The following is a 20306-nucleotide window of genomic DNA, read 5'->3' on the forward strand; positions in this document are numbered from 1 at the left end:
TAACAGATTACAGTTAACATTTTTTTGTAATCCCTTACATGTAACGGGTTACATGTAATCAGTTACTCCCCAACCCTGGTACATGTAACAAGGACAGAGTTTGGTTTGAGTTATTAACATGGTAATTCACAGGTGACTTTTAAATGTGTAATTACAAAACATTAGTTACATAGTGGTACAAGAACATGTGTAATAACATCAGTAGTTACACATCTGAACCAACCTTCAGCAAGTGGATGTGTGATTACACATTCCTTGTTCCAATTGTGTAATATCGGATGTGCTACAGCCTTATTACCATGTAATTACATTGTAACACCTACAGTATGTAACTAATATATTGCTAATGCAGTTATTACTGTGTTAGTTACGTGGTAATAGGGGCAACTTAATGTAAAGTGTTACCCAATGAATTTAACAGTATTGATTTTTTTATTATGTTTTAGCAAAATAACATTAGCCAAAATGCATAGAATTGCAGGAAGTTAGTTTTAAAACTGAAACCTTTTTTCTTAGCACCATTACAGAATATGTAGTATCACACGAAACTAGCTTTAAAACTGAAACATTTTCTCTCAGCTCCATAGAGAATTGTGTAGAATTTCAGGACATTGGCTTCAATGCAAAAATGGCTCTGAAATTGGGGCGTCTAAAATGTTCTGTAAAATTCAGCCACGCCCACCACCTAAGCCCCTTTTGATGCAGAAAAAACCCTGTAACTGCCTTTCCCTCTGAAGTCTCACTGTTAATAAGGGCCCTACCATGACCATTACTGTACCATTTCAACCCTGATACATGGCATTGGCTTTAAGTGGTCAGAGGGAGGCCTCTTCCTGTTAATAATCTGTCACACACGATGAGAGAAACAATAGACACACTTCATAAAGTTTCCTGAAACAGACCAAAGCTACCGTCAGGGTTGGACTTGAACCAGGGATTGTGGAGGAACTCTTCAGATACTGCATTACTGTGTTAATACACATCAATATTGTGATCAGTATTGCCCCCCCCCCTCTCTCCACACCACTGCCACTCTGTTGTCATCTATGCATAGTCACTTTAATTAACTCTACCTACATGTACGTACATACTACCTCAACTAACCGGTGCCCCCGCACATTGACTCTGTACCGGCACCCCCCTGTATAGATTGTTATTTTTTACTGCTGCTCTTTAATTACTTGTTACTTTTATCTCTTATTCTTATCCATATTTTTTGAAACTGCACTGTCGGTTAGGGGCTCGTAAGTAAGCATTTCACTTTAAGGTCTACACCTGTTGTATTCGGCGCATGTGACTAATAACATGTGATTAGATTTGATCAGCTTGTAAGAATAAGACACTTTGGCGTGCTATAGTTTATCCGGTGGCTAGATGGAGATACCTGTGGTACCACTGGTGAAGCACACGATGGACAGGTCTTCTGGTGTAGGTGGCTGTGGGGAACAAACGCACAGTCAGGATATAGTCAGAATGAGATCATGAACTCATTGATATCACCTTCAGATAATAGTCAACGTTATATTAGCCCATCTCAGGCATTTAAAGCAATATGTGACTGTAGAAGATGGTCACGTAAAACGAGAATACAAAACACTCACAGATTTAAAGTGCTATGTGAGATCAAAAGGGATATTAATACAGTATGCATTTTAAACAGTGGCTACTACAGTAACAGACAGCTAAAGAATGTTTGCAGATCTTATGTCTACTGTATTGTCTTGGATCGTGTGATCTCAATTCTAACACAATAGCACACATAGATTGCAATCAAAGGAAACCAATTGGTTTGTACTCAGGTCTAAAAAGCACAAATTTGAATTGTATAACTTTTTTTTCCACATTCAAACATTTGAGTACACATTCAACACAGCCCTCTCAACACAAATAGGTCATGGAGGGAAAACTGTCACCCAGCCAGAGATCCCGTCTAGAACATAACAAAACATAGTCATCACCACTCTGAGGTCTTCCTGCATTCTGCAGGGACAGACCGTATACATCTAGAGGCTAATCAAAATACATGTATTTTTGATCTGTGCTGCCTAACCACAAAGTTGCCCCATGTGCCGATTAGACAATAATTACTAAGACAGACTACAGAGAAGACCTATGAAATAAGCTGACCGGGCTAACCGTTATAGCCCAAGCTGACCGGGCTATAACGGTATGGCTGTGATACACAGCTACTGATACAGAACTGCTTACTCCCCTAGCACTAACACTCTATGGATGCTGTCCAACTGACACCATATTCCCTATTTAGTGCACTACTTTATTAAGGTGCGAATTGGGCGGCATCGATTGAGTAGGGAATAGGTTGCTATTTGAGACACAGACAACTAACCAGACCAGACATATAAGACTGAACTCACCAGGGGCTTTCTGTGGTTCTCTCTGCCCAGATCCTGGATGGGACGGCAGCATGCAGACAAGCACAACATCTTGTGTTAGATAATCATTAGAAGAACCATAAAACACAGCCATAATAAAGTGGAAGGGACTGAATATCTGAACAACTCTTTCGTCCCCACAAAAGAGATGCTTGCATAGTTTTACACTAGATTAATTTAGTAAACTGTAATGGAAGCATTCTTTCTTTATTTGCCAAAATGTAGGATCTAACAATAACTTTTGCATAGAACGTAATGTTTGTTTTTTGTTGACATGGTAATTTACAGCAAGGAAGTGAGACAGGCTAGACCTGTTCAAGATACCATCATGTTCTGCAGAGATAATAATGCATATCTCTTGCCCTCATAGGGCTAGTACATGGATTACAGTAAACAATGTACATACTGCAGTCTTTATTAAGTTATAGCCAACACACCAGTCACACATTAGTGTTTGGAGTGTTTGGAGTACATAGACATGGAGCCATTGAAGTGTTGTTCATACTTCTCCAAAGAATCAGTCATGTGTGGCGTGCAAGCAGTGGAACGAGTACACAGCTGAGCTACAGGTCTCTGCATAGACAGGGTTGGGCTTTGATACATTATATTAGCTGAGCTGAGGCCTCTCTCCCTCCCTACCCGAGGCCCCTCCCTCCCCTATCCATGAGCATCTACTCTCCCCTCTCCATCTCTCCCCTCTCCCTACCCCCATACACTACTCCCCCATCACCCCTGCCCCCTACACACTATCCCTACCTCCACATCTTGTATGGACTGGACGATGACCCCGCAGCCCGCTCCCTCCTCCAGCAGGGCAGGGTCAAAGGGGTCCATCAGGATGATCCTCTTCAGCCCAGGGGTCTCCTGCCTCTCCACGTTACCCAGAAGCACTTGGGCCTTCTCAGGCTTGTCACAGATTACTGTGACGATGTCCGCTGAAAGACAGCACACAAAAGGACCCCACTTGTTGTGTGAGAAATAGAACACACATACATGATCCAATCAGCTAGTAAACACACATAACTACTGCTCTACACACAGATTTCCATTTCACGGCCTTGGAGCAGAGAGAAATTCTTTTGGGACAATGGGCCAAAACCAACGCACTGTGTAACTGAGGGGCAGTTGGAAAGAGATGAATAACATGACAGAGTTTGATGTCAGTTAACTGATTAGTGTCAAACTGAAGGATGGAAAGCCCTGAGGACATGGGGAAGGAGGAAAGTGTAACGACAGAGAGAGGCTCTCCCTTCCTCCCAAACCAACTGAGCTAAGCTCATTACCTCCAGCATAAGGTGAAGGTGAGCCCTAACCTGATTCCTCTGTGTGTGCGCGCGTGAGTGAGTGAGTGAGTGAGTGAGTGAGTGAGTGAGTGAGTGAGTGAGTGAGTGAGTGAGTGAGTGAGTGAGTGAGTGAGTGAGTGAGTGAGTGAGTGAGGGAGTGAGGGAGTGAGGGAGTGAGAGAGAGAAGCTAGAGGGATTGTGTGTCTAAAGCACAACACAATAAAACAGAATTCTCTAGTCTAAGGACAACTGTTCAGGAAGGGAAGGACGAGTGTCTCAGCTTATGAGCTTCATCTATAGCAGGGATGTATATAATATATATAATAAATATAGAATATCTTTTTGGGTGGGTATCGATCCGAGGGCCTTCAAAACCCACGGCCGCCTGTTGCCCATCCCAGATCTATAGGTAGGATGTGTTTCATACTAGTTGTTAGCAGCAGGTAGCCTAGTGGTTAAGAGCGTTGGGTCAGTAAATGAAAGTTTGTTGGTTCGAATCCTAAATGACTAAAATGTAACATAATTTTTTTAACACAACTGGACCCCAAAAAAGTATCTAAATAACTGGTCCATGAAACTAAAGAAATGTTCCTTTTAAAATAAAAGGAAGAGTCTCAGATCTAGTGCTATAGGTTAATAAAGAGTAGACGGGGCAAAGTAGGGGATGTGCCAACACAATAGGTTTCGGTGCGTTGGTATACACCTGTATAGCATAACCCCGGCCTAGTTATAGAATTACACCAGCTCACAACAAGCTCCAGCAGCCAGTGGCGTGTATTCATGGTAGCCTAGGACAACAAAAACTAAAAATGTGCACTGTATGAGTCATAGACCTTTTAGGCAACATGAAAGAGGAGGATGGCATTGGCGTTTCTCTACAAGTAGGGTGAGTCAACATGTTTTTTCTATTTGCACACACACATGCACGCACGCACGCACGCACGCACGCACACCACACACAGAAATCAGCACCATGGACAGCCACATCATATTTAGCTTATGTTGATTGGACTAAATAGTTTTTGATATCTTTTAGTTGTCACTATATTAGACTAATCATAGGTGATTAGATGATGATGAAATGTTGAAGTTGAAATGGTTCTGGAATGGTGGAGGCAGATCCTGTTTTCTTTGCGACTTGCGGTAACTCTCTGTGGTTCTAAATCAATAGTTGTTTAGTAGTCAGAAAATGTGGGGAACATTAACTTATCATGCTGTAAGTCATTTAACTGTTTGTTACATGCAATTTGCATTGTGGACTCCACCAGACAGATGTTGCTCTCCAGTTTTGTGATGAAACAAAGGTGTGGTTGAATTTATTCTGCCACTGTGTGTTCTTACTGTCTCTGCCTTAGGCCTATATATCACAGTGGCAAGGCATATGAACGAACAGGTTGTAGAGAAAACGACGCAATTATCACAACACATAGGTTGTAATATGGCTTTTTTTTCTGGATTGGCTTCCCTGGTGATTTTAACCACGCACCGCTAATACCAGCAGTACAATTATCACAACACATAGGTTGTAATATGGCTTTTTTTCTGGATTGGCTTCCCTGGTGATTTTAACCACGCACCGCTAATACCAGCAGTACAATTATCACAACACATAGGTTGTAATATGGCTTTTTTTTCTGGATTGGCTTCCCTGGTGATTTTAACCACGCACCGCTAATACCAGCAGTACAATTATCACAACACATAGGTTGTAATATGGCTTTTTTTCTGGATTGGCTTCCCTGGTGATTTTAACCACGCACCGCTAATACCAGCAGTACAATTATCACAACACATAGGTTGTAATATGGCTTTTTTTCTGGATTGGCTTCCCTGGTGATTTTAACCACGCACCGCTAATACCAGCAGTACAATTATCACAACACATAGGTTGTAATATGGCTTTTTTTCTGGATTGGCTTCCCTGGTGATTTTAACCACGCACCGCTAATACCAGCAGTACAATTATCACAACACATAGGTTGTAATATGGCTTTTTTTCTGGATTGGCTTCCCTGGTGATTTTAACCACGCACCGCTAATACCAGCAGTACAATTACTGTAAGGCTCTGTCCCAAATGGATCCCTATTACGTTACCTATGTCGTGCACTACATTTGACCAAGGCCCATAGAGGTGAATAGGGTGCCATTTGGGACACAGAAATCTGAAATCTGCTAGTCTTACCAGTGTTGATGATGTAGCGTATGGCATCAGGCCCTAGTGTGTCATACAGAGGCACCACCACCATAGAGTAGGTGTAGCAGGCCAGCTCCGAAATGATCCACTGCAATTAGAGACAGACAGGTCAAAAGGAGGCCAGGGCACCGTTGCCATAAAGAGCAATAAAAAAAAAAAGCCTCTACAAAGGGAGTTGGAGCTGTTAACCTTTATATCATGTCAGAACATTTGTGAATCAGTGTCTTGTCCCAAATGGCACCTGTCCCAAATGGCACCCTATTCCCTATATAGTGCACTACTGTTAATAGGGGTCTGGTCAAAAGTATTGCACTATGTAGGGAATAGGGTGCTGTAGGGAATAGGGTGCCATTTGAGACACACATAATGTCTCGCTTTGACGATGACCTCACCTCTGGCCTGTTCTGTGCAAACACTCCGATGAACTGATCTGGGCTCGGCGTGCAGCCCTGGCTCAGCAGCCCTGACCCCAAGTACTCCGCCCGGGTTGTGACCTGGAAGTGGAAATGAATGGGCAGCAGCTGAGCGTATGTTGAAACAAGAAATATGCCAGTATAATTGATTTTTTTAAAGCTTGTTTGCGCTATGCTCTCCTCAACTGTCATGATGTCATAGATCAAATATTGGAGCGGAGTGTTTTTGCAACTCCAGAATCCTTCCAGCTGCAGCATTCCAACGCTGAAGTGTTTATAAGCTTCCTAAATAAATCCCTCTCAGTAACATTGAAGAGAAAATACCATGAATAGAATGCTGAAAATAAATCCATCCGGTTTTGTTAATGAATGTATGTTACAAAGTCCAGTAGTTCAGTGCAGTGGTACAGAAAGCTTTAGTGTAAATCACCTTGAAATACAACTGTGTTTCTACAGATGTTTTACAAGCAGCAGACGTAGGGGGTACTGTAAACTGAGCATCAGTTGATCAACCACATGACACATCCAAGTGTAATACAAAGCACAAGGACTGAGTTACATACAGAGCTATAGATTGCTCTTGTGCTTCAGTGTTCTGCACAGAGGTAGTTCTACTCTGTGCTTACCTCTTTATAGGACAGCCACTTGTAAGGCTTGTCGGGTAGCCGGGAGCCTAAGCAAGGTCCATCACCTAGAGGCAATACAACAACAGGACGAGTCAGTGAATTTACAAAAACACAGAAACCCCCAAAGGATCACATGACTGACACTCATCGTGACCATGCATGTACAGTCTCTGTTCCTCTATCGATTCCTCTTTAGCAGTCTTTTTACTGGCTACTAACTACAATTGCTCCTCGGCATTATGTTGGAATCAGTCAGTCAGTCAGTTATAAGACCGTCTGCTAAATAACTAATATGTAAATGTAACTATATTTAATTAGTCAGTCAGTCAGTCAGCTAGTCAGTCAGTCAGTCAGTTAGTCAGCTAGTCAGTCAGTCAGTCTGTCATGAGACCGTCTGCTAAATGACTAAAATGTAAATGTAACTATAGTCAGTCAGTTAGTCAGCTAGTCAGCTAGTCAGTTAGTCAGTCAGTCAGTTAGTCAGTCAGTCAGTTAGTCAGTCAGTCAGTTAGTCAGCTAGTCAGTTAGTCAGTCAGTCAGTCAGTCAGTTAGTCTGTCATAAGACCGTCTGCTAAATGACTAAAATGTAAATGTAACTATAGTCAGTCAGTCAGTCAGCTAGTCAGCCAGTCAGTTAGTCAGTCAGTCAGTTAGTCAGTCAGTCAGTTAGTCAGCCAGTCAGTTAGTCAGTCAGTCAGTTAGTCAGCCAGTCAGTCAGTTAGTCAGCCAGTCAGTCAGTCAGTCAGTCAGCCAGTCAGTCAGTCAGCTAGTCAGCCAGTCAGTTAGTCAGCCAGTCAGCTAGTCAGCCAGCCAGTCAGTCAGCCAGTCAGTCAGTCAGTTAGTCAGTTAGTCAGCTAGTCAGTCAGTCAGTTAGTCAGCTAGTCAGTCAGTCAGTTAGTCAGCTAGTCAGTCAGTCAGTTAGTCAGCTAGTCAGCCAGTCAGTCAGTCAGTTAGTCAGCTAGTCAGTCAGTCAGTCAGTCAGTTAGTCAGCTAGTCAGTCAGTCAGTCTGTTGAGAGACGGTCTGCTAAATGACTAAAATGTAAATGTAACTATAGTCAGTCAGTCAGTCAGCTAGTCAGCCAGTCAGTTAGTCAGTCAGTCAGCTAGTCAGTTAGTCAGTCAGTCAGCTAGTCAGCTAGTCAGTCAGTCAGTTAGTCAGCTAGTCAGTCAGTCAGTCAGTCAGTCAGTCAGTCAGTTAGTCAGCTAGTCAGCTAGTCAGTCAGTCAGTCAGCTAGTCAGTCAGTCAGTTAGTCAGCTAGTCAGTCAGTCAGTTAGTCAGCTAGTCAGTCAGTCAGTTAGTCAGCTAGTCAGCCAGTCAGTCAGTCAGTTAGTCAGCTAGTCAGTCAGTCAGTCAGTCAGCTAGTCAGCTAGTCAGTTAGTCAGTCAGTCAGTCAGTTAGTCAGCTAGTCAGCTAGTCAGTCAGTCAGTTAGTCAGCTAGTCAGCCAGTCAGTCAGCCAGTCAGTCAGTCAGTCAGTCAGCTAGTCAGTCAGCCAGTCAGTCAGTCAGCCAGTCAGTCAGTCAGTCAGTCAGTTAGTCAGCTAGTCAGTCAGTCAGTCTGTCATGAGACGGTCTGCTAAATGACTAAAATGTAAATGTAACTATAGTCAGTCAGTTAGTCAGCTAGTCAGTCAGTCAGTCAGTCAGTCAGTCAGTCAGTCAGTCAGTCAGTCAGTCAGTTAGTCAGCTAGTCAGCTAGTCAGTCAGTCAGTCAGCTAGTCAGTCAGTCAGTTAGTCAGCTAGTCAGCTAGTCAGTCAGTCAGTTAGTCAGCTAGTCAGTCAGTCAGTTAGTCAGCTAGTCAGCCAGTCAGTCAGTCAGTTAGTCAGCTAGTCAGTCAGTCAGTCAGTTAGTCAGCTAGTCAGTTAGTCAGTCAGTCAGTCAGTTAGTCAGCTAGTCAGCTAGTCAGTTAGTCAGCTAGTCAGCCAGTCAGTCAGTCAGCCAGTCAGTCAGTCAGTCAGTCAGCTAGTCAGTCAGCCAGTCAGTCAGTCAGCCAGTCAGTCAGTCAGTTAGTCAGCTAGTCAGTCAGTTAGTCAGCTAGTCAGTCAGTCAGTTAGTCAGCTAGTCAGTCAGTCAGTCAGTTAGTCAGCTAGTCAGTCAGTCAGTCAGCTAGTCAGTCAGTTAGTCAGCTAGTCAGTCAGCTAGTCAGTCAGTCAGCTAGTCAGTCAGTCATTCAGTTAGTCAGCTAGTCAGTCAGCTAGTCAGTCAGTTAGTCAGCTAGTCAGCTAGTCAGTTAGTCAGTTAGTCAGCTAGTCAGTCAGTCAGTCAGTTAGTCAGCTAGTCAGCTAGTCAGTCAGTCAGTCAGTCAGTTAGTCAGCTAGTCAGTCAGTTAGTCAGCTAGTCAGTCAGTCAGTTAGTCAGCTAGTCAGTCAGTCTGTCAGTCAGTTAGTCAGCTAGTCAGTCAGTCAGTCAGTTAGTCAGCTAGTCAGCTAGTCAGTCAGTCAGTCAGTCAGCTAGTCAGCCAGTCAGTCAGTCAGTTAGTCAGCTAGTCAGTCAGTCAGTCAGTTAGTCAGCTAGTCAGTCAGCTAGTCAGTCAGCTAGTCAGTCAGTTAGTCAGCTAGTCAGTCAGCTAGTCAGTCAGTCAGCTAGTCAGTCAGTCATTCAGTTAGTCAGCTAGTCAGTCAGCTAGTCAGTCAGTTAGTCAGCTAGTCAGCTAGTCAGTTAGTCAGTTAGTCAGCTAGTCAGTCAGTCAGTCAGTTAGTCAGCTAGTCAGCTAGTCAGTCAGTCAGTTAGTCAGCTAGTCAGTCAGTTAGTCAGCTAGTCAGTCAGTCAGTTAGTCAGCTAGTCAGTCAGTCTGTCAGTCAGTTAGTCAGCTAGTCAGTCAGTCAGTCAGTTAGTCAGCTAGTCAGCTAGTCAGTCAGTCAGTCAGTCAGCTAGTCAGCCAGTCAGTCAGTCAGTTAGTCAGCTAGTCAGTCAGTCAGTCAGTTAGTCAGCTAGTCAGTCAGCTAGTCAGTCAGCTAGTCAGTCAGTTAGTCAGCTAGTCAGTCAGCTAGTCAGCTAGTCAGTCAGCTAGTCAGTCAGTCAGTTAGTCAGCTAGTCAGCTAGTCAGTCAGTTAGTCAGTCAGTCAGTCAGTTAGTTGGCTAGTCAGTCAGTCAGCCAGTCAGTCAGTCAGCTGGTCAGTCAGCTAGTCAGTCAGTCAGCTAGTCAGTCAGCTAGTCAGTCAGCTAGTCAGTCAGCTAGTCAGTCAGTCAGTCAGTCAGCTAGTCCCAGTCTGTCAGTCAGTCAGTCAGCTAGTCCCAGTCTGTCAGTCAGTCAGTCAGCTAGTCCCAGTCTGTCAGTCAGTCAGTCAGCTAGTCCCAGTCTGTCAGTCAGTCAGTCAGCTAGTCCCAGTTAGTGACTAACAGCTCGGCTATTAAAGAGTTTACCTGTACTTAAGATACTTTTTCTAAACTCTTAACACAGCAACACACCTACATCCCACAATTAGCCAGATAGTTAGTTTTCTGCTCAAAACCACATTTTGTTCACTAAATACCAACTCTGCATTTCAAAATGCAAAAAAACGTTGTTTACATACACTAACTCTATCAAAACACGGCAAACCCGACTCAATATTTAATCATTCTGTCACTAGCACATGTTTTCTATCCAAGAGGAACATATAGTCAATCATAGCACAACGACTTTCAAAATACTAACAGTTGATGGCATTACAAAAACTGCATTACTTTTCATGTTTCATACAATAGACAATATGAAATACACCGGTTTTTATAATTCAGTTTCCTTTTACTGTAAACCACTCTACATTTTTTGGTTGAGTGTCGTATGTGTGCCTTTTTGGCAACATACTATCTAAAAGTGAATGAGTCATCTTTACTTTATAGAATGTACAGTAGGAAAAAAAGTAAGTGACAGAATTGCTGCAGTAAAAGCTTTATTAGCAACATGAAATTGTGATCAACAAAAAATCCAACATACATGGCCTTTGGTTCCAAATGTGTAAAAATAAAACACAATTACAGTAAAAAAAGGCACAGAAGGGAAAAAACACAAAAATGCACAGTCCTGTTCTAATCTATACGATCTTCAGCATTTGGCCACATGTTCTCGTCCACATCACATCTTATGTCGTCTCTCGCTATGCACCTTGGATAGAAACACTTGGCATGCCTGATCCACCCCTGGCAGTCTTCAGCTGAGATGTCTCTGCAGCTGTCACGCCCTGGCCTTAGTATTCTTTGTTTTCATTATTATTTTAGTTAGGTCAGGGTGTGACATGGGGAATGTATGTGTTTTTTGTAGTGTCTAGGGTGGTTGTAAAGTTTAGGGGGTTTATTAGAGTAGTTGGGTTCATGTTTAGTATAGAAGTCTAGCTGTGTCTATGGTTGAGTGTAGGTATCTAGGAAAGTCTATGGTTGCCTGAATTGGGTCTCAATTAGAGACAGCTGGTTATTGTTGTCTCTGATTGGGAGCCATATTTAAGGCAACCATAGGCTTTAGCTGTTTGTGGGGAATTGTCTATGTCGATGTTCTATGTTGCATGTATGCACTTAGTTCTTGCTTAGCTTCACGTTCGTCTGTTTGTTGTTTTTGTTTCGGTTTTTTCCTTCTTCTAATAAAGAGAAGATGTACTTTCCACGCGCTGCGCCTTGGTCCTCTCTCAGTCCCTTTGACGATCGTGACAGAATTCCCCACCAATCTACGACCAAGCGGCGTGTCAAGCGGCAACAGGATCCACCTACACAGGATTCATGGACATGGGAGGAGATACTGGATGGTAAGGGGCCTTGGGCACAACCGGGAGAATATCGCCTCCCTCGTGAAGAGCTGGAGGCAGCTAAAGCCGAGAGGAGGCGATATGAGGAGGCAGCACGGAAGCAAGGCTGGAAGCCCGTGAGTACAACCCAAAAATTTCTTGGGGGGGGCCTTAAAGGGAGTGTGGCGAAGTCAGGTAGGAGACCTGCGCCTACTCCCTGTACTTACCGTGGAGAGCGAGAGTACGGGCAGACACCGTGTTACGCAGTAGAGCGCATGGTGTCTCCTGTACGCGTGCATAGCCCGGTTCGGTACATTCCAGCTCCACGTATCGGCCGGGCTAGATTGAGCGCTGAGCCGGATGTCATGAAGCCGGTCCAACGTATCTGGTCACCAGTGCGTCTCCTCGGGCCGGCGTACATGGCACCAGCCTTACGCATGGTGTCCCCGGTTCGCCTACATAGCCCGGTGCGGGTTATTCCACCTCCCCGCACTGGTCGGGCGACGGGGAGCATACAACCAGGTAAAGTTGGGCAGGCTCAGTGCTCAAGGGAGCCAGTACGCATGCACGGTCCGGTATTTCCGGCGCCACCTCCCCGCCCCGACCCAGTACCACCAGTGCCTCCTCCACGCACTAGCCCTATGGTGCGTGTCTCCAGCCCTTTGCCACCGGTGCCTACACCACGCACCAAGCCTCCTGTGTGTCCCCAGAGTCCTGTGCGTCCTGTTGCTGCTCCCCGCACTAGCCCTGAGATGCGTGTCCCCAGCCCGGTACCACCAGTTCCGGCACCACGCACTAGGCCTAATGTGCGTCTCCAGGGTCCAGTATGCCCTGTTCCTTCTCCCCGCACTAGCCTGAAGGTGCGTGTCCCCAGCCCGGTAACACCAGTTCCGGCACCACGCACCAGGCCTACAGTGCGCCTCAGCCGGCCAGAGTCTGCCGTCTGCACAGCGGGGCCTGAACTGCCCGTCTGCCAAGCGCCATCTGAGCCACCCGTCTGCCAAGCGCCATCTGAGCCATCAGTCTACCCAGCGCCATCTGAGCCATCCGTCTACCCAGCGCCATCTGAGCCATCCGTCTACCCAGCGCCATCTGAGCCATCCGTCTGCCCCGAGCCGTCAGAGCCGTCCGTCTGTCCCGAGCCGTCAGAGCCGTTCGTCAGTCAGGAGCCGCTAGAGCCATTCGTCAGTCAGGATCTGCCAGAGCCGCCAACCAGACAGGATCTGCCAGAGCCGCCAACCAGACAAGATCTGCCAGAGCCGCCAACCAGACAGGATCTGCCAGAGCCGCCTACCAGACAGGATCAGCCAGATCCGTCAGCCAGCCATGAGCAGCCAGATCCGTCAGCCAGCCATGAGCAGCCAGATCCGTCAGCCAGCCATGAGCAGCCAGATCCGTCAGCCAGCCATGAGCAGCCAGATCCGTCAGCCAGCCATGAGCAGCCAGATCCGTCAGCCAGCCATGAGCAGCCAGATCCGTCAGCCAACCATGAGCCGTCCAGCCAGGATCCGCCAGAGCCGTCCAGCCAGGATCCGCCAGAGCCGTCATCCAGCCAGGATCCGTCCCTCAGTCCGGAGCTGCCGTCCCTCAGTCCGGAGCTGCCCCTTATCCTGGTGCTGCCCCTTATCCTGGTGCTGCCCCTTATCCCGGTGCTGCCCCTTATCCCGGTGCTGCCCCTTAGTCCGGTGCTGCCCCTTAGTCCGGTGCTGCCCCTTAGTCCGGTGCTGCCCCTTAGTCCGGTGCTGCCCCTTAGTCCGGTGCTGCCCCTTAGTCCGGTGCTGCCCCTTAGTCCGGTGCTGCCCCTTAGTCCGGTGCTGCCCCTTAAACCAGTGGGGTTAATGTGGAGGGTGGCCATTTGGAGGAGGCTACGGAGGCGGGTAGTGACTGTGGTGGGGTGGGGACCACGACCAGTGCCGGAGCCGCCGCCGTGGACGAACGCCCACCCAGACCCTCCCCTAGACTGTGTGCTGGTGCGCCCGGAGTTCGCACCTTAAGGGGGGGGTTATGTCACGCCCTGGCCTTAGTATTCTTTGTTTTCTTTATTATTTTAGTTAGGTCAGGGTGTGACATGGGGAATGTATGTGTTTTTTGTAGTGTCTAGGGTGGTTGTAAAGTTTAGGGGGTTTATTAGAGTAGTTGGGTTCATGTTTAGTATAGAAGTCTAGCTGTGTCTATGGTTGAGTGTAGGTATCTAGGAAAGTCTATGGTTGCCTGAATTGGGTCTCAATTAGAGACAGCTGGTTATTGTTGTCTCTGATTGGGAGCCATATTTAAGGCAACCATAGGCTTTAGCTGTTTGTGGGGAATTGTCTATGTCGATGTTCTATGTTGCATGTATGCACTTAGTTCTTGCTTAGCTTCACGTTCGTCTGTTTGTTGTTTTTGTTTCGGTTTTTTCCTTCTTCTAATAAAGAGAAGATGTACTTTCCACGCGCTGCGCCTTGGTCCTCTCTCAGTCCCTTTGACGATCGTGACAGCAGCCGGCATCCATGGCATCCAGGAGGGACATTTGGTCATGTGGCCGATGATCATACACTTTCAGGCAGAAAAAAAATCCTCAATGGCGTTGAGGAAAGGTGAGTAGGGAGGGAGGAAAAGGGAAATCATTCTTGGATGGGCTGCAAACCAGTTTGTGATTGCATGTGAATGGTGTAATGCTACATTGTCCCATGCAATCACAAATATCCTCATGTTTCCTCCCTTTCTGCTTCTGGCACCAGTTGTTGGTGGAAGTCATCTAAACACAGCAGAAGGTGCTCAGTGTTGTAGGGACCAATCTGGCATTTCTACAGGACCAAACCAGCACTCCAGATTGCAGCACATATTGTGATATTTGCTCCTCTCTGACCCGGCACATCAACGGTGGCCCTTTTCCCGATGACGTTTCTTCCCACGCGACGTGTTTTTGCCAGGTTAAACCCTGCCTCATCTACATTAATTATTTAATGTGGGGTCTGGTTAGCCTCCAACTCCATGACTCTCTGAAAGAAATCAAACACAGTATGTGTAAGTGCTTTTCAGTATGTCCTATTGTATGTACTGTAACCCACACCATCACACCTCCTTCTCCATGCTTCACGGTGGGAACCACACATGCGGAGATCATCCATTCACCTACTCTGCTTCTCACAAAGACACGTGGTTGGAACCAAACATCTCAAATTTGTACTCATCAGACCGAAGGACAGATTTCCACCGGTCTAATGTCCATTGCTCGTGTTTCTTGGCCCAAGCAAGTCTCTTCTTCTTATTGGTGTCCTTTGGTAGTGGTTTCTTTGCAGCAATTCGACCATGAAGGCCTGATTCACGCAGTCTCCTCTGAACAGTTGATTTTGAGATGTGTCTTTTACTTGAACTCTGTGAAGCATTTATTTGGGCTGCAATCTGAGGTGCAGTTAACTCTAATGAACTTATCCACTGCAGCAGAGGTAGCTCTGGGTCTTACTTTCCCGTGGCAGTCCTCATGAGAGCCAGTTCCATCATAGCGCTTGATGTTTTTTGCGACTGCACTTGAAGAAACTTTCAAAGTTCTTGAAATGTTCCGTCTTGAAGTAATGATGGACTTGTTTCTCTTTGCATATTTGAGCAGTTCTTGCCATAATATGGACTTGGTCTTTTACCAAATAGGGATGTCTTCTGTATACCACCCCTACCTTGTCACAACACAACTGATTGGCTCAAACACATAAGGAAAGAAATTCCACAAATTAACTTTTAACAAGGCACACCTGTTAATTGAAATGCATTCCAGGTGACTACTTATGAAGTTTGTTGAGAGAATGCCAAGACTGTGCAAAGACGTCATCACGGCAAAGGGTGGTTACTCTGAAGAATCCCTTTTTTGGTTACTACATGATTCCATGTGTTATTTCATAGTTTTGATGTCTTCACTATTATTCTACAGTATAGAAAATAGTAAAAAGAAAAAAAAAAACTTGAATGAGTAGGTGTGTCCAAACTTTTGACTGGTACTGTATGCACAGTCTAGTCTGTCTGCAGTCTGACTTTAGGCCTCACCTCAGATGCTACTTCCAATGCTCTCAGTTGCCATGGTAATCTAGATAGTACTTTATCCCCTCACCAGACAGACCACACAGACAGTGCACCAGCACTTTTTCAGACCACAGTGCGTGTGTGTGTGTGTGTGTGTGTGTGTGTGTGTGTGTGTGTGTGTGTGTGTGTGTGTGTGTGTGTGTGTGTGTGTTTACACACCGGCTATGTGGAGGCCTCTCTGGAACACCTCATACATGGTTTTGGCATCCTCGTGGTAGTGTGTCAGCAGATTATTGGGGCTGTCCCCCAGCATGGACCTGCGAACCCCATCTTCATGCTAGAGACAGACAGACAGACATGAGGAGATAGACACAGACAGTGAGGCTAGGACACACACCAAAGTAACAACATGGCTATTTCTGGATGTAGTCCAAATATATATTCTAAATCCAAATCCTTATTCTCTAAGCTATGGGAGCCATTATTATTATTGTTATTATGCAAATTGCCAGCTTTTATACATGCTTCAACAGGTACAGTACTGAAGCCTCAGGGCAGAAAGAGAAATTGGTTTATATGAATATCCATCTTTAGGCCTTACTCTGATTGAAGCCGGAGTGGTTGCTGACACCTAAGTCAGTCTATGATTGTTTATAAATTCATTTTAGACTGAAACAGTTGCTGGCCATAAAGTTAAATGAACGAGGCTTGTTAATTCTTAAAAGTCTAAGCCGTTGGTGACATTTGAATTGTTTTAAGATTGTTATACTATGGATCATTTAACTATTTGATTTAGAATTGTAGGACCCTTTTAGGTATAAAAATATATACAAAAATGATTTGATAAAACATTTAATTTAGCCTTTACTACTATAGCCAAGAGAAACGCATTGAATAACACATTCATAAATGTATCATAAGAAACAAGGTTTTGAAGTGTTTGTCCTATATCTAGGAGATATGAGTAAGCCCAGGAAATAAATATCTATCTATATATTTTTTTACACATATTTAACCCCTTTCGGGTAGGCACAAAACTACCTTCATACTTCCAGTAATTTCTTTCAACCAGTATCAGTTACCTTCAGACAAGTCCCGTGACACTTGTGGGGGTCGTAGAGAAAATCATGTTGGTGAAAGTCTCCCCTTTCCATATAGTTGGTCAAACCGTTCAAACGCTACAGAATTGTGGGATGTCTCATGGTCTGACAAACACCGCTCTAGCTCTGTCACCTTTCACCGCAGATACGGAAGTGTGACATCGGCTGACAGATTTTGATGGGGATTTATTTATTAATTATTGTTACTTAGATTGACTCTAGGGGGTTTAAATACCTTCCATTCCTCTCCTGATAAAATAAGTAAAGAGGCCATTATGGTTTGTGGCAACTGGGCATGTGCATGAGAGTTACTCAGTATGAGAGCTACTCAAAGCAAGAAGGAAATTGCTAAAGAAAAAGAAGCAGTGGAGCTGAAACTGTACCTGAAAACTGTGTGTGTGTGTGTGTGTGTGTGTGTGTGTTTGCGTGTGTGTGTGCGAGCATGTGTCTTCAGTTAATGTAAAACTACAGGGAGACTCCCTGCAATGAAAAGGGTTTCATTTTACAAATTCTGAAAATTCTGATTTGTCAACTGAAACTAGGCGGATGTGCCTGAGTCAAGCGGGCGTAAATTAAATGTAATTCCCTTTTTCAGAATGAATCAAACCACCGTTTTCTTTCTTTCGTGCGTAAAGGCTCTCCAAATCTGTTTCTTATGATTCATAAATACTTTCCTAAACCTAAATAACCTACAAGATCAGAGTATTTTTAAATCTACCAACTGGTGCTGAAAATGAGATGAATGTGTGTATTTAAATAGCTTTCTTTCATTGATTCCTGATATTCTGAACCCATTCTCTCCATATATTTGAGTAAGTCTGTGGACTCTCTCCACTGGGATTCTCTCCCTCTAACCCTATTACAGGGGCTGAGTCACTGGATTACTGGTGCTCTTTCATGCCGTCCCTAGGAGCGGTGCGTCACTTGAGTGGGTTGAGTCACTGACGTGATCTTCCTGTCTGGGTTGGCGCCCCCCCCCCCCTTGGGTTGTGCCGTGGCGGAGATCTTTGTGGGCTATACTCGGCCTTGTCTCAGGATGGTAAGTTGGTGGTTGAAGATATCCCTCTAGTGGTGTGGGGGCTGTACTTTGGCAAAGTGGGTGGGGTTATATCCTTCCTGTTTGGCCCTGTCCGGGGGTATCATCGGATGGGGCCACAGTGTCTCCTGACCCCTCCTGTCTCAGCCTCCAGTATTTATGCTGCAGTAGTTTATGTGTCGGGGGGCTAGGGTCAGTTTGTTATATCTGGAGTACTTCTCCTGTCTTATCCGGTGTCCTGTGTGAATTTAAGTATGCTCTCTCTAATTCTCTCTTTCTCTCTTTCTTTCTCTTTCTCGGAGGACCTGAGCCCTAGGACCATGCCTCAGGACTACCTGGCATGATGACTACTTGCTGTCCCCAGTCCACCTGGCCGTGCTGCTGCTCCAGTTTCAACTGTTCTGCCTGCGGCTATGGAACCCTGACCTGTTCACCGGACGTGCTACCTGTCCCAGACCTGCTGTTTTCAACTCTCTAAAGACAGCAGGAGCGGTAGAGATACTCTTAATGATCGGCTATGAAAAGCCAACTGACATTTACTCCTGATGTGCTGACTTGCTGCACCCTCGACAACTACTGTGATTATTATTATTTGACCATGCTGGTCATTTATGAACATTTGAACATCTTGGCCATGTTCTGTTATAATCTCCACCAGGCACAGCCAGAAGAGGACTGGTTCCTCTCTAGGTTTCTTCCTAGGTTTTGGCCTTTCTAGGGAGTTTTTCCTAGCCACCGTGCTTCTACACCTGTATTGCTTGCTCTTTGGGGTTTTAGGCTGGGTTTCTGTACAGCACTTTGAGATATCAGCTGATGTAAGAAGGGCTATATAAATAAATTTGATTTGATTTGGACAAAATTGAAACTAAAAAGGTACATTATATTTAAAGGGATGGTTTAAGCTAAATGTACTGAAAACCCTATCGAATGACAACTCCACAAGGAAATCTTTTGGCCTGCAAGTGGCAGGGTTTTCAGCAGTTAAATTAAATGTATTCAGAGCGTGCAAGGTAGCCACACCTAAAGAGCGTGTTACGCGACCAAATACTGAGAAGTGCGTAGGAAAGGCATCAATTTCTAAGTCTTAATCAGCCACAAAGCATCTCAGAAAGTGCTGTTCTAGGATCAGGTACACCCTGTATTATTCATTATGATCTAAAAAGACTAAACAGATCCTAGATCAGCGCTGCTTTTCTGAGACACTTTGCGAATACAGATCCAGGTGGAGTATTGTATCGTGATTCGTTGGCTTACCGCCACTTCTTCAGACTGGTGTTGGAGATTGCAGGGAGGAGAGATGGCACGTGGCCGTGTGGCCAGCCAGTAGGCCAGCACGGCGGTCAGGGCACCGATGCCCACCAGCGTGGAGATGGGCAGGGAGCGGAAGAACTGGTTTAACTCATCCAGCTCTGGCAGCTGTAGACTGCTCTGCAGCTCCTGGGCCTGCATCCTCTCCATCAGGGTGGAACTCAGCTCTGGAGTGGGATAGCAGGAGGGGGGAGGAGATGGTGAGTGGGGGGGGAAGGGGAGAGAGAGGGGGAGGGAGAGAGGGGTGAGAGAAAGGGGGAGGTTGAGAGGGGGGAGAGAGAAAGAGAGGAAGAGAGGGGGGCAGAAAGAGAGGGGAAGATAGAGAGGGGGAGGGAGAGGGAGAGAGGGATGGAGAAGGGGGAGGGAAAGAGAGGGGGAGATGCAGGGTTATGACTTACAGAATAAGGCTTTAGCTTGATCCCACAACACAGTAGATCTTTACTATATAAAAGTATGTATTGTACCGTGCAGCTTTAGAAGTCAGAGATAAACTTAGAAGAGCCTAATGCAAATACAGTACAAAACTATACAATCAAGCCTGAAGCCCAGCCCATGATGTGTAATATACATTATTCAGTGTGGCAGGTTGGTGGACGGTTTAAATGCTTTCTACCAAAAGAGAACAGGCCACACTTCCTCTTCTGTCAAAACTGACACGTATGAGTGTTTTTAAAATGTATTTATTATTTATTTTTACCCCTTTTCTCCCCAATTTCGTGGTATCCAATTGTTAGTAGTTACGATCTTGTCTCATCGCTACAACTCCCGTACGGGCTCGGGAGAGACGAAGGTCGAAAGCCATGCGTCCTCCGAAACACAACCCAACCAAGCCTTCTTAACACAGCGCGCATCCAACCCGGAAGCCAGCCGCACCAATGTGTCGGAGGAAACACCGTGCACCTGGCGACCTGGTTAGCGTGCACTGCGCCTGGCCCGCCAAGGATATCCCTACCGGCCAAACCCTCCCTAACCCGGACGACGCTAGGCCAATTGTGCGTCGCCCCACAGACCTCCCGGTCGCGGCCGGCTGCGACAGAGCCTGGGCACGAACCCAGAGTCTCTGGTGGCACAGCTAGCACTGTGATGCAGTGCCCTAGACCACTGTGCCACCTGGGAGGCCACGTATGAGTGTTTTTAACTACAGTACACTACATATACACACAAGTATGTGGACACCTCTTCAAATTAGTGGATTCAGTCATTTCAGCCACACCCGTTGCTGACGGGTGTATAAAATCGAGTACACAGCCTTGCAATCTCCA

At 45.7% G+C, this 20306-nt stretch overlaps 1 protein-coding gene across 4 annotated transcripts in view; it reads right to left on the reverse strand.

The window, feature by feature from the left end:
- The window catches only part of LOC120056445 (long-chain-fatty-acid--CoA ligase 6-like), a 33533-nt gene extending 14327 nt beyond the window's left edge, over positions 1 to 19206 (reverse strand). Inside the window, exons 1-8 of one of the 4 annotated variants that reach the window (XM_039004608.1) lie at positions 18991 to 19206; positions 15820 to 15937; positions 6911 to 6975; positions 6264 to 6365; positions 5860 to 5959; positions 3150 to 3328; positions 2376 to 2408; positions 1385 to 1436 (exon numbers count right to left, since the gene is read on the reverse strand). In XM_039004608.1, coding sequence (XP_038860536.1) covers positions 1385 to 1436; positions 2376 to 2408; positions 3150 to 3328; positions 5860 to 5959; positions 6264 to 6365; positions 6911 to 6975; positions 15820 to 15937; positions 18991 to 19194 — 853 coding nt within the window. In that variant the 5' untranslated portion in view covers positions 19195 to 19206. The remainder of the gene's footprint in view (positions 1 to 1384; positions 1437 to 2375; positions 2409 to 3149; positions 3329 to 5859; positions 5960 to 6263; positions 6366 to 6910; positions 6976 to 15819; positions 15938 to 18990) is intronic. The other 3 variants (XM_039004609.1, XM_039004606.1, XM_039004605.1) reach the window with 3 other exon arrangements.
- Positions 19207 to 20306: the final 1100 nt, after the last annotated feature.

The sequence above is a fragment of the Salvelinus namaycush genome, chromosome 12, assembly GCF_016432855.1.
Source record: "Salvelinus namaycush isolate Seneca chromosome 12, SaNama_1.0, whole genome shotgun sequence".
NCBI lineage: Eukaryota > Metazoa > Chordata > Actinopteri > Salmoniformes > Salmonidae > Salvelinus > Salvelinus namaycush.